Source organism: Lactuca serriola, chromosome 4 (assembly GCF_051521515.1).
Source record: "Lactuca serriola cultivar US96UC23 chromosome 4, Lser_US96UC23_V15, whole genome shotgun sequence".
Taxonomy (NCBI): domain Eukaryota; kingdom Viridiplantae; phylum Streptophyta; class Magnoliopsida; order Asterales; family Asteraceae; genus Lactuca; species Lactuca serriola.
The window spans coordinates 88,886,541-88,902,532 of NC_136411.1; the positions used below are offsets into that span (position 1 = coordinate 88,886,541).

The 15,992-nt window shown below is 35.6% G+C and overlaps 1 protein-coding gene, 1 long non-coding RNA gene and 1 pseudogene across 6 annotated transcripts; all 3 read right to left on the reverse strand.

Moving 5' to 3' along the window:
* Positions 1 to 949: 949 nt before the first annotated feature.
* On the reverse strand, positions 950 to 11,183 carry LOC145098591 (putative ripening-related protein 1; annotated as a pseudogene).
* LOC145102077 (uncharacterized) lies at positions 3,734 to 9,838 on the reverse strand. The gene is made up of 3 exons (XR_013706016.1): positions 4,454 to 9,838; positions 4,293 to 4,366; positions 3,734 to 3,916 (listed from the first exon to the last, which is right to left on the reverse strand). It is a non-coding gene; the product is annotated as an uncharacterized LOC145102077 (long non-coding RNA).
* A 316-nt stretch (positions 11,184 to 11,499) lies between the features above and the next one.
* LOC145102076 (aminopeptidase M1-like) lies at positions 11,500 to 14,713 on the reverse strand. 5 transcript variants are annotated; one of them, XM_079039422.1, is made up of 10 exons: positions 14,348 to 14,713; positions 14,116 to 14,262; positions 13,501 to 13,605; positions 13,256 to 13,377; positions 13,037 to 13,134; positions 12,765 to 12,934; positions 12,267 to 12,412; positions 12,019 to 12,090; positions 11,849 to 11,902; positions 11,500 to 11,740 (listed from the first exon to the last, which is right to left on the reverse strand). In XM_079039422.1, exons 3-6 carry the CDS (start codon positions 13,511 to 13,513, stop codon positions 12,901 to 12,903), a joined length of 267 nt encoding a protein of 88 aa, XP_078895548.1. In that variant the 5' UTR covers positions 13,514 to 13,605; positions 14,116 to 14,262; positions 14,348 to 14,713; the 3' UTR covers positions 11,500 to 11,740; positions 11,849 to 11,902; positions 12,019 to 12,090; positions 12,267 to 12,412; positions 12,765 to 12,900. The 5 variants fall into 5 exon arrangements, 4 of the variants coding, with proteins under 4 accessions (XP_078895548.1, XP_078895547.1, XP_078895545.1 ...); XR_013706015.1 differs by having other exon boundaries at positions 11,849 to 12,090; positions 13,256 to 13,336; XM_079039421.1 differs by having other exon boundaries at positions 11,849 to 12,090; positions 14,116 to 14,200.
* Between the last annotated feature and the right edge of the window lie 1,279 nt (positions 14,714 to 15,992).

Consider the following 15,992-nt stretch of genomic DNA (forward strand, 5'->3'; position numbering starts at 1 on the left):
TATACAATTATCATTTTACGCCATCTCATATTATCTTATTTGTTAAAAGAACTTATATTATACTATTATTTTCTTTTAGCATACAATAAATTTTTTTGGAGAAAGTTTTACCATCACTATTATTTTTTATAGAAGATTTTAAAAAACAAATAATTTTTTTATTAAGACTAAAGACATGGGAAAAAAGTGTCCATATCTTATCCGTAAACATGAAAAAAGACTGAATACATTTACTTCTTCCAAAACAAACATCATCAAAATTTTGTCCTAGACACTTAACCGGGAAGTAAACGCAACTTTCTCACTACCTACTTATTAAGTTAACTAAAACTAAAACCTAATATATTTTAATAGATCTGCTATTATATGAAAAATGCTACTTCACTATATATAACTCTTGATGTTTATTATTAGAAGCTGTAATTTTGATCACTAACTTTTTTACTTCATTGTTTTGGGTATGCTTGATCTTTTGAAACAAAAAAAGTTGGCTAACAAGAAAAATAAGTTGAAGCCTTGAAGGATGTTCTAAAATAAAAGTTTAATGCATACAACCTTCGAAACTGTGTTATTTAAAAATCTAGATTATTATTATTATAATAATCTAGCTTTTGTATTTGTATATGATGCATTATTTATTTATTACTATAAAAAAACCGTGCAATGCAAAAATAAAGGCCCATTGAAAAATTGGTTTGACTAAAAAGCGCGCATCTTATATGATTTCGGACCACCTTCTGATTTTAGTGACAAGTAACTGGTCCAAGACAAAAAAAGTCTCGTAGATCCGTATGTTCACCTCTATTACAAATTACACCCTACAATTCGTATAGAATACAATACCCAATTTAGTTACATAAACACCTTTCCAAGATATTACAATATTCACACGAATGAAAAACACAAATATTGGTTTTTGACATTTTACAAGAAGCTAGAGATTCACATATCATTCTGTCCAAGTAATATCCAAATCTCCCCAGTTACTTTCGGATACCCCTAAGGCTTTCCAAACAGCTTTGGAAGCATCAACGATATTATTAGGGCAAGGTGGTTGATAGTCATGTATGGCATCACACCCCATTGTAGAATCACACTCATCCACAACCATTGCCTTCACACTCCTCCCGTTTCCATTAATGGTAATGTACTTGTGGCACCTGTCCCCTCCTTTATACCATTCAGTTGACAATGCCACAACGGGTGTGTCATCAGAGTGGTACTTTTTGTCACACTCTGATGGACCACAGCCATCGCCTCCTTTTTGGAAACTGTTTAATGTAAGTGTTGCTTTTGTCTCACTTGTCACCGGAGCCGAGCATGTGTATGTGGTGTAAAACTTACCTTGAACACAACAAACCAAGTCATTCTCACGGTTGCATTTTCCATGAGGTGGTTTTTTCCCCTTATACCACCGCTTGGTTTGCAAGTACTCTCAGCCTTCGATATCTCTAATGAAGTTGCTGCTGCCAGGAGAACCAAACCAATACTAAAAGAAAACAGAAGCTCTTCATTCTCTTCTTCAGTTTGTGAGTAACTTCTTACAATGGTACTGAATACTGTGGGATGAATAGCAAAGCACATGGATTGTGTTTGATATAGAATTTGGCTCAACAACAAGTAGGGATGAGATTTAGAACCGGAAAACCGGACCGGAACCGGAACCGAACCGGAATCGGACCCGTTAGAACCGGAATATATAGAACCGGGTCCGGTTCCGGGTTTAAAAATTGGCTTTATCCGGGTTCCGGGTAATCCGGGTTTGGGTCCATTGGGTCCGGGTAAACCGGGTCTAAAATCCGGAACCGGTTTTTGGAACCGGAATCACTTTTAGGGCCGGAACCACTTTTTGTGAAACGTTTACAAGATGCATATCTTATTCGTTTCAACTCCAATTGACATACGGTTTTTTCCAACATGTAGTTTAGAGTTTGTACATGATTCTAGACTATAAAATTTTCATTTTTAGTTTTATATTCATTGACTTATAGTCCTCAAAAGTTGAGATACCAAAGCTGAAAGTTTTTAGTTTTTTAGTTTTTTTGTATTCGCTGAAAGTTTTAAAGCATGCATATCTAATTCGTTTGAAGTCGGATTGACATGTGGTTTTTTTCAACTTCTAGTTTACAGTTTGTACATGAGTTTAAACTATAATTTTGTCATTTTTGGTTTAACATTCAATGATTTACAGTCCTCCGAAGTCGGGATATCAAAACTGAAAATTTTCAACTTTTCAGCTATTTGTTTTTGTACTTTGTATTATGTGAAAATATTAACACAAGTATATCTCATTCGTTTAAATTCGGATTGACATGCGGGTTTTTCCAGAGTGTATTTTAGAGTTTGTACATGATTTTAGACTCTAATTTTGTTAATTGTGGTTTCGTATTCAATAAGTTACAGCCCCCAAAGTGGGGATATCAATATGAAAATTTTCAAAGTTCAACCCACTAAGTTGTAAGTAATTACCAAAAAAATCCGGTTTTTTCGGGTTTTCCGGGTCTAAACCCACTTTATCCGGTTCCAACCTACCCACTTTGATGTTTCCGGGTTTTCCGGTTCTAGACCCACTTTACCCGGAACCATACCCGGAACCGAACCGGAACCGGTTCCTATATACCGGTCCGGTTTCCGGTTCTATAAAATCCCGTTAACCGGTTCCGGGTTTTCCGGGTCCGGGTCCATCGGGTCCGGGTTTGGACCCACTTTCATCCCTAACAACAAGCCTACGTAGTAGTCAAAGTTTTTTTTTTTTTTATTTTTTTTTATTTTTATTTATTTATTTTTTTTTTTTCTGAATTGACAAGATGTTCTTCTACGTTTTTCAAAAGCATATATCTTAGACATTCAATTTCCCTTTAATTTTCATAAAATAAAATAATTGCAGATGCCGTTTCAACTGATTTGACCAATATAATACAAAAACAAAATTGTCCACTATATATATGGTGTTGTGCATAATTTTGTCCCTGTAGGGATGTTTATCTGCGAAGTTCAACATTGCGTGCAGTGTAGGTTGGACTATTAATTAGGACAAACCTGGTTTTCCAATCCAAGGCAGGCATGTGCAAAGGCTTTATATTTTTACCAATCTTTGCGATGTATTTTTATTGTATAACTCACAAACGTAGTACAATCTTGTTATAACAATTACCATTTTAGTTAGTTAATAATTAGTCATTCTTCCAAGTAATCATATTATAATTTCACTAGAAGTTAGATAGAATACGGTTAGTTTTTGTTTAACCGTACCCTCTCTATATATAACTTACAATATCCTCCATATACAATCAAACCCATTGCCTCAACAATGAACCAGACTAGATATATTCCAAGACAACCATAAACCGAACGAAAGTACGTAATATTGTTATCGTATGTTCAACATACATCAAATCCACTAAGGACTGTTTGGTAGAGTCTGAATTTTTAAGAGGTCTAAATTTCTAAGTGGGTCTGAATTTTTAAAATCTGAATTTATAGCATACTGTTTGGTTGGAACATCTGAATTGCTATGTTGAATGATAAAAATGACTATTTTACGCTTCTGTATAATTTTCATTTATTTCGATGTTTTTGTTTTAAAAAATAACTGAACAAACTCTTTGAATAATTATAAAATATATATATATATATATATATATATATATATATATATATATATATATATATATATATATATATAAACACAATACATAATCCAAATCAAACAAAAATATTTTCAAATCCACCAAATAATACTAAAATTCGAATAAAATCCAAACATAAATATTTTCAAACACAACACAAAAACTATTCTAATTTGCAACTGAACCCTATCATTCCCGTTTTGATGTCTTTCTTATCTTGGAATTCTTTATGTGTGAAATTCGTTGCATATGATCAACATCAATCTTTGAAACAATCCTATAGCCTTCTGCAACACGAATTAGATGAATGTCAGTTTCCAACCATACTGAACAACTACAATTGATATGAGCCATATCCATATGAATATCCATGTTAAAAAAAAAAAAGAATTATCCATGTTACTTCATGTAGAACAAAAGACCAATCAATCAAACCCTAATAAACAATTAAAAGAATTCATGAAAAAATAAAGAAATCACTCCATCTTCTTCTCCCCTGTAACTCTAACCTATGTAAATATTACATCTCAATTTCATGATTTTAGCATATAAATAGACAATTTCATCATATATAAAGGAGATAAACAAACAATTTCAGCAAACAAACAATTTTAGCAGCTATACAACCAATTTTATCAAAAAAAGGAAGAACATATCACATACCTGAAGAGGTGCATGAGCTTTGACTAGTGAGTAAGGTCTTGATTTGCCTCTTAACTCGTTTCTGTGTCTTGTTCCTGTGGTTAATCTCATCATCAACATCCATGTATCAAAAAAACATTTATTATTCATTGAAATTGAAACGTAGAGAGAGTAAAACATACAGGGGTTCTCGGACCAAATCGTCTGAATTATCGCGGTCGCTGAGGTATAGATTGAACACGTCGATGATGGCTGGTCATGTCGGGTGGAATTGGAAAGCCGTGGGAGCGGCAGCTCGGTGGTGACTCTGATCCCCCATATCTGCCAGGTTTGGTGATTGAGTGGTGATGGATGTTAAAGGACACCACCACTACTAGTTGCCGGAGCTCTGAACATATACCGTCGCCGTTGTCCCCAATAAATTTAATTGTATCGAACTGTGGAGGGTTTTAGAATTTGAGGAAGATGGAGGGGTTCATTACCGGTGGAAAAGGCGGCGCAAGCAGAGGCGGTGATCGGTTGATAGAGTCGATTTCAGGGAAGGTCGACGACGGGAGGAGGTCGGAGGAGGTGATCGACGCTCTACAGGGTCGGAGGTGGGAGGAGACAGAAGAGAAGATATGAACGTGGGGATTTTATTTTGGAGGCGGGCATATCAACAGCATCGTATGAGGGTAAAAGAGGGAAGGACGCGTAATTTTTTTTTCGGATACGGGCCAAAGTCTAAAACTTTAAGATGCTTTTAGAAAAGGGAAAATGACTCTTGAGGGTAATTAACTTTTGCGTTTGTACTCATTTGGTCCCTTTTCTTTTTTTTTTTTGTATTCAATATACCATCGAACTTGTTGTTGGTGTTTACCATAGCCCTTTTGACCGACTTTTGACCTGTGATAGCCGGTCAAAGGGTTATGGTGAACACAAACAACAAGTTCGATGGTATATTGAGTACAAAAAAAAGGAAAGGGACCAAATGAGAACAAACGCAACAGTTGGTTACCCTCCTGATTCATTTTCCCTTTACTCATTTACAACAAATCTCACATCATCTCCTACTGATATTAATGACTTTATGAGATTCATTCTTGCTTCTCTTCAAAACATAACCTACAAAAGGACATTATTCATACATGTACAACTTTGTAATGCATTTGAATATTTATTAGGGGAATCTTAACTAAGCAGGCGCATTTCATGACTACATTTACATTTCCAATCAAATGATTTATCGTATCATGGATTCTAGACAAGTCTGCAAACGAGTGGAATCACAAGTGCTATGATTTTTTAGTGGAATCACAAGTGTTATGATTTTTGAGTTTACTTAGCTTTAAGATCGAACTCATGGTGTGGCAACCCCAAATATATTGCCGTTACAAACCCTATTTTCACTAACGGAATGCGTCACTACATGTTATTGCTGTAATGTTAGGAGTCGTCAATAAACAAATATCTAGTTATTTATATGCTCGGATATTATCATAAGTAATTATAACTTGTAAATGTTAACCCCGTTTAACTAAATAGAGTTATATTACTTTTCAACCACTTCACCCGGGTAAAAAGTTTTTACCCCGTTAAACTTTAGCATCGGGTAGCCGTGTATCGGGTGCAATACCCGAGACATATATAAACAAATGGACACTACAATTGAACTCTTTTACCACACCTTCACTCTCTCTCTCACTACTTTCTCTCTCTAGACCCGAAACCGACCCCAAATCCGCAAATTCCGGCTTCCAAACGTAAGGACTCATTCCCTATCTTATTCTAAACATACTTCATTGTATGTAGGGGCCAAAAATCATGGAAAACAAGGACCAAAAAGGAGTTTACGGCCTAAGAAGCCCCTTAGGCCGTAAACACCTAAAAACTTGCCAAAAACCTCATTTTTCCTTCCTTTAAGTTTATGGACTAATTAAGACATATACCTAGGAGAGTTTGGACATTAAAACACAAGGATTTGAAGCTTAAAAAGGAGTTTACGGCCCAAGCTTATGCTTAGGCCATAAACACCCCAAAAACCCCAAAAACCCTTGTTAAAAGCCCCAAAAACTCATCTAGGGTGTTTAGTAATTTAGTCTTGGCACTAGGAAATGTTTAAGTGCATTAAACAACATCATTTGAGGACAAAAAGAGGAGTTTACGGCCAAGTCAAAGCTTGGGCCGTAAACACCCAAATTTTTGTGTCAAAATGTCCCAAAACTTATCTAATACATGTAAGGAATTTAGCTAAGGCCCTAGGATGTGTGTTGTACCATTAAACTTCTCATTTTGAGGCCAAAAGAAGAGTTTACGGCCAAGGATATTCTTGGGCCGTAAACTCCCCAATTCTTATGCCAAAATGTCCCAAAACTCCATCTAAGGCCTTCTAGAATTTATCTAAGGTGAATGGGAGTGTGTTGTACCATTTAAACAACCATTTTGAGGGATTAAATGGAGTTTACGGCCTAAGAACAAGCCTTGGCCGTAAACTCCCCAAAATGTCACCAAATGAGAGTTTAAACCCTCCATATTAGTTCAAGACACTTGCTAGTAAATTAGGGAAGTGAAATAAGGCATTAAACTTGCATTTTGGAGGACCACATGAGTTTACGGCCAAGCCTAGGGGGCTTACGGCCGTAAACTCCCAAGGAGTGGCCTTTGGGCCGTAAACTCCAAGGGAGTGAGCTCATGGACCCTCCCGTAAATCATTCTTGGCCTTGTACCACTCCCGGGAACCCCTTCTAGGCCCTAAAACCCCGAAAACGATGCTAGAATGTCCAAATACTATAATGAAAAGCATAAGATGATTAAATTCTTGTAAAATACATATTTCATATGGCATTAGGGTCCTAAAAGGTGCTCAAGTCGTTATTTGGTACCAAACGCTCAACCGACACTTTTACCCGATTTACCCGATTCACCCGATTTACGCGAATTCAGGTGAGTTCATACCCCTTTAATGAACCTTTCAAATGTTTTAAATGTTTTAGGGGGGAGATACAAGTTGCTTATAGATGTTTATGGAAAGTTTTACAGAGTGGTTTTCCACGTTACGAGGATTAATCACATGTGATTCACTATTCTTAGTTCAAATCACATGTGATTTATCACTATGCCTTATAAACAGATTTATACATTTTCAAAACTATTTTGGACAAGCAAGACAGATTTTAAATGTTCTTTTGGAAAATACTTTTATTAAATTAATTTACCTTTATAATGTAACCACTCTGATATATTTATATAAGTAAGACTTGGAGGACTTAGGACCGATATCTCGCCTTATTTCCTGTTCTTGTTTGATTGTGGGCTTAGGGTAGTAGTTATCCGTCCGACTGTCGTTGATTTCTTAGTTATATAACTTGTATATTAGTATGGGACATGAATATTTCTCCTTTCACTAGATACTAAAGTCACTAACATGTCAAGAACCATCTACACTAAGTTAACTGTAATAGGTATAGTTAATGTTGCTACTACTACTACTCGCTAAAGTCACTACTCTCTACATTATAATACTTACTATTACCAGACAATACGCTAGTAAGAGAATACACTATGATCAATACTAAAAGATTACTACACTATAATAAAAGAGAAAACACTAAACAAACAATAATACACTAACCCACTACGAGTTACTCTATTCGTTACCCACTACGCCCGGAGTTTTCCGACTGGAAGACAACACTACATGTATAGATCTATACGGGGCAGGCGCTATCTTATCCTGACTGTTAATTTCAGTCCGCGCCGTGCAGGCCCAGGGATGCCACTACTTCACTACACTGTGCATGACTGGGAAGGTCATGGGATCCTCTATGATCCTCACTATTAGTAAGATACAAGGAATACACTATAACTACTCTAAAATACTACACTAAACGCTAAACTACATCCCAAAGTAAGTAAGTATCGATCACTAAAGGAAGCTTGCACCTCTACCACTAAATACAGGCTTAACCTACTCTATCACATTACTATTTGAGGATTGCTAATATACTTTTACATCAAACTGTTTTCAAAAATAGAGAATGCATACTTTTCATACATTTCACTTACAATGTATTTTCGGGAAAATATAGGATTTTCTAGGCTTTCTACTGCTTATGAATATAAATAGCACATTTTTCGCACTATTGCTCTTTATACAAAAACTCACACTAAACTCTTATGAACTCACCAGCTTTATGTTGATATTCTTTTCAAAATAACTTGTATCTTCAGGTCAAAGGTAAACAGGTACAACTGCAGCATTTTTGGAGAAGATGGAGCATGCAAGACCCATCTCTTATTTTTGTTTACTTTTGGTGTTTGTTGAACATTACATAACACACTTGTAAATACACTCTCTATGTAAATGAAATGGTTGTATATTTCTTGCTTTTACTATTATGCAATTGTGATGATACCGTACACTACGTCATCCATCCCGAAACGTATTCCGCCGTTATCGGTTTTGGGGTGTGACAGATTGGTATCAGAGCATTGTCACCCCGAGACTCGCCGAGTCCCACAACTCTGAGTCCACTCGCACACAACTCACCGAGTCATCCCTTGACTTGCCGATTCTCGACTCAACCAGAAAATATTGGGACTCTTCGACAAGACTCGCTGAGTCCAATAACAGACTCGCCGAGTCTAAGGCTATCTTCAACCTACTCGCCGAGTTGTTCATACAACTCGCCGAGTTCCAGGCCATCATCATCCAACTCGCCAAGTTGTTCTTCCAACTCGTCGAGTTCCAGCTTATCTTCAAGCAACTCGTCGAGTCCACCCATGTGACTCGCCGAGTACCACCGGTCTGAATCCATACAGAAGCATTTTAGGCCATGCAATTGATCCAAAACATAGATCTAGCCTCCTACAACTCATCCATCACGTAAAGTGGCAAACTTTACGTGAATCCAAAGAGATCTATGCATTTTCACTCTAGGGTTTGGGTTTGGGACAAAATAGCTCCATCAACCACTCACAAACAGGGACTTTCATGCATTCCAACCCTTCTCCATTCCAGATCTGAGGTAGCAACCTCAGATCTAACATCTAAACTCCAATACATCCAAAGATATGATCTCTAACACCCCCAAAATGATGCATCTAAGAAATAGCAGCTCAAAAACGAGATATTACCTCAAAGGAACGCCCCCACTGCAATGAAACTCGAATCCAAGCAAAGCCCCTTGCTCCAAGCCTCTTACGCTTCAAGATTTCCTCAACAATTGCTTCTCCAAGCTTCCAAATGCACTTGATCCACTCACACATGAGGGTTAGGGTTTCTGGACTTGAGGATGAGTAAGGAGGCTGGGGGAATGGATGTTATGTTCTTTATATAGGGCTCAACCTCGAGAATTAGGGTTTTCTCCACTCAGCGCCTACTCGCCGAGTCCATTACACTGACTCGTCGAGTCGGCCACTTAACACGCGACCAAGTCGCGACTCTACTCGCCGAGTCCGCACATGGACTCGCTGAGTCGCTCTTTCCCAATTTACTCTTTTAGCCATTCAACTCTACTCTTGATATTTCGGGATGTTACAATAATATTTAAAAAAAGAATTTTTATATTTTTCCATTTATTCTGCATCTTAAAATTATTTTTTAAAATATGTCAGTGTAATATTCTATTAGAATATTTCACGTATTTTTAAAAAAAAATGGAATTTATTTTTATTTATTTTAGTTAATTCAAGTTCTGAAAATAATATTTAAAAAAAGAATTTTTAGATTTTTCCATTTACTCTGTATTTTAAAATTATTTTTTAGAATATGTCAGTGTAATATTCTATTAGAATATTTCACGTATTTTAAAAAAAACGGAATTTATTTTATTTTTTTTTATTTCTATTTTTTTAGTTAATTCAAGTTCCGAAAATAATATTCAAAAAAAGAATTTTTAAATTTTTCCATTTATTTTGCATTTTAAAATTATTTTTAGATTTGGTCTCACGGTCTCATAAAATTAGAATAGTCTCAAATAAACTTGAACCTATATATATATATATATATATATATATATATATATATATATATATATATATATATATATATATACTGTTAGGTTATATTGTTCTAACTATCTATTGTGTGCATGTAGGATTGATTCTGGATCAACCATTTTAGTTATTTTAAGAAAGTAATTAATGCATATTAGATGTTAAAAATATAATGAACATTAATTAGAACTTCAGCATTTAATATGCATTAATTATTTTCTTAAAATAACTAAAATGATTGGTCCAAAATCAATCTTACAAGCACACAATAGATAGTAAAAACATTTGAACCTAACTATATATATATATATATATATATATATATATATATATATATATATATGCATTACAACCCCACCTAAGGTTAGGTACTAAACCTCTAAATTATGTCGTTTTAACTTGGTAAATATACCCGGTTTGGTTTCACTTGGTAAATATGTCATCATCGATAACATTTCTTTCTTTCATTATCTTTTTACCATCTCCGTTTTCTTTCCTCCATTATCGTTTACTACTTCACCCAAGTGAACATTACTTTTTTCCACTATCACAAAGCACTACAAAAAAAAAATGCCAATTAGTAATGAAAACAAAATGGTCACTAACAATTGAAGGTGTCGTCACTATATCATTAGTCACCGGACTTTTGGTCGTTACTTGTGTTCACTATAGGTCCGTCACAAAAACTAATTAGTGACCAAAATATAAAAGTGGTCACTAAATAGTGACCAAAATATAATGGTCACTAAATCTGTGACTACGGGTTTCGTCGTTAAATGTTGTCCCTAATAAATGAAATTCGTCACTGTGTTATCTAATTAGTTTTTTTTTAACCGGCAAATACAAAGATACGAATCTACTCATAAACTAACACCTAATTCCACCTATGTCCACGACGGGACTTGAACCCTCGACCTCAAAGAGGAAGGGCACCATCTGATACCGCTGGGCTAGAAGCCCTTTGGTGTGTTATCTAATTAGTGACCATAAAAAGTCGTCACTCTCCTAATTGATTAGTGACCATAGAAAGTCATCACTGGTTTATTTAATTAGTGACCATAAAAAGTTGTCACTCTCATCTGATTTGTGACTATAGAAAGTCATCACTAGCTTATCCAACTAGGGACCATAAAAAGTCGTCACTAATTTATCCAATTCGTTACGAAAAAAACGTCGCTATTTTTTGTTGAAATTTCTTGTATTTAACCAATTTAAGTAACTTTAAGCGAACCTACAATATACAATACTGAAATGGCTAGAACATCATATGAATCTTAGAATAAAGTTAAGAACAACAACCACCAAAATAGATTTCTAAAAGCAGTAACTTTTCCAATTCTAACCAGCTTACTCATTTTGTAAACTGCACACAAATAATAGTTACAAAAGAATGTGATATAGATCGTTATCGATCCCCTTTGTTTGGAGGCCTTGTGACTAGCTTCCTCTAAGGCCATTTTAATTGACTTTTGCATCTCTAACTACCTAGTTGCCTACAAAACAAAGACATCATTTACGTTTTTTCGTTTAATGAAAAGGGCATTCTTGTGTTTTGCACATGAAATGGTGTGGATGAGGGTGGGAGTGGGGGTTGGTGTTACCTCGATTTTTGGTTCATAAGATGCAAATTCAGTGAAATCTTTTCTCCTTCATCACTAGCATTTTGGTCATCATCAATTTGGGAACTTTTAACCCTTATTTGAAACTCAGACATAACACCCTCCACAATGCTTGAACATCTTTATTTAACAAAAAACCATATATGTGTTACCTGTAGGCATACAATTGCATCCTTTTGCTTTCCATCCTCTTTGATCTCACCACGAAGCCCCCATTACTTAACCTGAATGTGAAAAACAAAAAAAAATGCGTATCAATGTATCATACCAATTACTTATCACAGGAGTATAATTTATATGCTTCAAATTACATTTCCCAATATATAACTAATGTGTTGGGAACTACCCCTCCAGAACCTTTAATACACTCAAGGGGAAATGAAACACACCCATTTTTTACCTTTCATGCACTTAAGGGTTAATCAAGAAGTCATTAGAACAAACAGTGAAATTCACCAAATTTGCTTCAATGGTAGATCCATTTTCAATCTAAACACCAGTAACATTTCCATAAGGACCAGATTCCAAGCTTTTTATAGAAGCACCCTGCAAATGAAACATCATGTCAACAATTTAAGCATGTGTTGGTGTGGGGTAAGAGGGAGAACCCTCATGTGTTGGCTCAGAAAAGAATTGAACAACCCTGACAAAAGATGATTTTATGGAAATATGACTTATTGTTTGGATAAACGAGTTTTAGGTATGTGTTATACTGAATATTTTTATATAAAATAAAATATTTTAATGTGATACATCATCTGGGCTAGAAAATGATTACCTAATACTCGTCTAAAATCAAGTACACCTTTTAACAAATCACAATTAGGTCTTAGATATAGAAAATAATAGCAAACAAAACATAAATATTCATTATATCAAAAAAGAAAAACTTAAGTACCTTACAGAAGTTGAAGACCAAATTTAGTTCACAGATATTACTGAAGAAGTGATCGAGTATTATAAAGAAATGGTACCATCAACATAAACTAGAGACCACGTCAACATCACTGTGCAAACGATTAATAGTTTTTATATCATGGGCCATGACCATGTGCCTGAACAACGATACTATACACCACAAACAAGAAACCAAGTAAACAACTGAAGAAAATAAATTAAACCCAATAGTATGCATATAACTCATTAATAGTAAGAGTTAAAAAAACTAACTCTGCAGAGTATTGGAAAAGGTTGATGAAGAAAATCTTAATGTTGTCCAGCAATGTGTTATCAGCATCAGCCACAATTCTTGCAACTTTAGAGCTAACCTGTGATAGCCAAAAGAAATACAAGCATCAAAAAGACATGAATGTCCTCCTCATCTTCATACTGAAAATAATACAGACTAAAACAAGTATTGACAAGGGTAGAGTAGTCATTAGTCATTACACTGATTAAGTTTGACAACATTGTATAATCAGGTTCCTCTCTGTAAGCACCCATCAATGTAAGCAAAGAAGATAAAGGCAACTGGCCAGCCATAGACAATGCAAACGAGTCATCTAGAATTCCTAGTAAAAACAAAAGATAATAATAATAATAATAATAATAATAATAATAAATATATATTATTTTTACAAAGTTTAGTTTCTAAATAAAGTTGAGGATAATAATAATAAAATAGCAAAGATTACCATATCGATCCATGGCAGATAACTTTTTACTTTCAATGGCAGATCGTAATTTCCACTAACAGTAACTAGTTATCAGCTGCCATATCATGGGCCATGACCATGTGCCTGAACAACAAGAATGTACACCATAAACAAGAAACCAAGTAAACAACTGAAGAAAATAGTAATGATTAAAGAAAGAAGCACCAAAAGGTTATATGTGTCATTTGTATGTATCAGTAATCATGTCAAGCACATACAAATCATCCGTTTAATGCAGGACCAATGTCGCCCTAATCATGCACACTCAGTTTATCAAAAATACGATCCAATTCCAATGGATACCATGCCTATTCAACATTTTGTTGATTTTTATAGTTCATTTGATGTTTGAACATGCAAAGATTTTGTTCACATAGAACTACAAATGTGAATCAGAAGCCCATCTTCCCAAGATTTTAAATTGAAGTTTTCTTCACAGATACAGTAATATGCAATCTCTTTACCCAATGAATTATATCTATAACATGATAAGAAACTTGACTAATGAACAATTAGGATGAGTTTGTTACACCTGGACTGAGTAAAATAAATTGAAGAGAGAGAGAGAGAGAGAGAGAGAGAGAGAGAGCTCACAAATTATGAACAATTGGAGATAGATATACTCATAATGCACTCCCAGTTCATGTAAGCATTTCATCGAATAGCTGTTGTGCACAATCTATTGAATAGGGAGAAGATGAACCGTGTCCTTAGATGTTGATCATAAGAACATACATTCAACTGTCCATGTAACCTTCTTTCAAAATCTCATCCAATCGATGAAATCACAATGGGAAAACGGATTGAAATAGAGAAAATAAGATACCAGAGGATGTGGGGAAGGAGGTGGCGGCACCAATCGGTGGAAGGAGGGGGAGGGGGCGTAAGGACAAACATTGTCGTAAGTAAGAAGTAAGGCTTTCGCCAGGACCATGATTTTTGATGAATTCTTCTCGGACTTTGTTGATAACGTGATGACTTAGGTATAGACAATGTTGGTTGCCAAGCTTGCCATTCTTCGGATCCTTGAAAATCTCGTCTGACACAAAACCCTAGGTAGTAGAAATTGGATTTGGCGACGATGAATTGAAGATTGGGGAAGGTTTAGGGCTTGTAGATGGTGGATGAGAACGACGGTGAAGCGATGGGAGAGATTCATTTGCATCCGTTTATACGTGAAATGGTTTGCCTGTCTTGTATTGGCACTCGTATTTTAGGGTAAGTTACATTTTTACCCTTGTGGTTTGATGACATGTGTTGCCGCTATGAAAGTAAATATAAGTTGGTCATTTTTTAGAGTTAGGCGCTATGAATAAAAATTATATATAGTTAGTGACCGAACCTTTTATCATTTTGTATTTCAATAACCATATTTGTGACAACCCGAAATTTATTCCGTCATTTTAATCTCTTCTTCCGTTAATAAGCCTCGCTTTATTAAGCTGTCTGCTAACCTTTTGGGAATAGGTTAATTAATTTGGGACTTTTATAATGACTTAGTAAGGGTTGAAACAAATTAGAAATACCCTTAATAATCCCTTGAAAAGTTTTAGTTTCAACCAAGTCAAAATACGACCATTTAATCGGGTGCGACCAAAAGCCCCGTTTAACGTCAGTATCGAGTAGATTTCCACTGAGCCACCAACTCAAACCCCTATATAAGGGTGAGTGGAGTCCATTTGAGACTTTCCACTCTCTCTCTACACACTCTCTCTACAACTTGCTTCGATCCAAAACGCCCGTTTCGAGCCCCAAAACTAGTAAGTAATCTATCCTAACTTGTTGTGTAGCTTAGTTAACATGCAAATTCGTGTTTAAGACATCAAATAGGGGCCAATTCATGTGTTTACGACCCAAGAACACTCTTGGGCCGTAAATACCCATAAGTGGGATTTTGAAGCCCCAAAACCCTTCCACATCACTCCTAGGGCTTAGATATAACTTGTGGACTTACATCTTCGAGCTTAGAACACCAAAACCTTTCATTTTGGAGAGTAAACATGAGTTTACAGCCCAAGAACACTCTTGGACCGTGAACCCCTCTTCAAGGGCCATGAACACCTTTTGAGGTGTTATTATTGCCCTCAAACACCTCCTATGGCTTGGGAAAATGTCTAGAAGCAACACCCATTGAAGTAAAGGCATTAAACATCAAAGAAACCAAGGACATAGGAGTTTATGGCCGTAAACCCCCCTAGGATTGGTCCATGGGCCGTAAACTCCCAAAAAGTAGCCAAATGATGCCCTAACTTCTTCATTTGACTTGGAAAATGCATAGAACTTTATTCCCTACCATTTAAGACCTCAAAACACAAAAGGAAGGGGCTAATAGGAGTTTACGGCCGTAAAATCCATGTTTACTACCGTAAACTCCCAAAAATGGTCCATTTGAGGCTTTAAACCCTTCATAAGCCCTAGATTTGAGCCTAGCATAATTCCACAAGTGATATAAGACCTTTTAGCATCCAAGA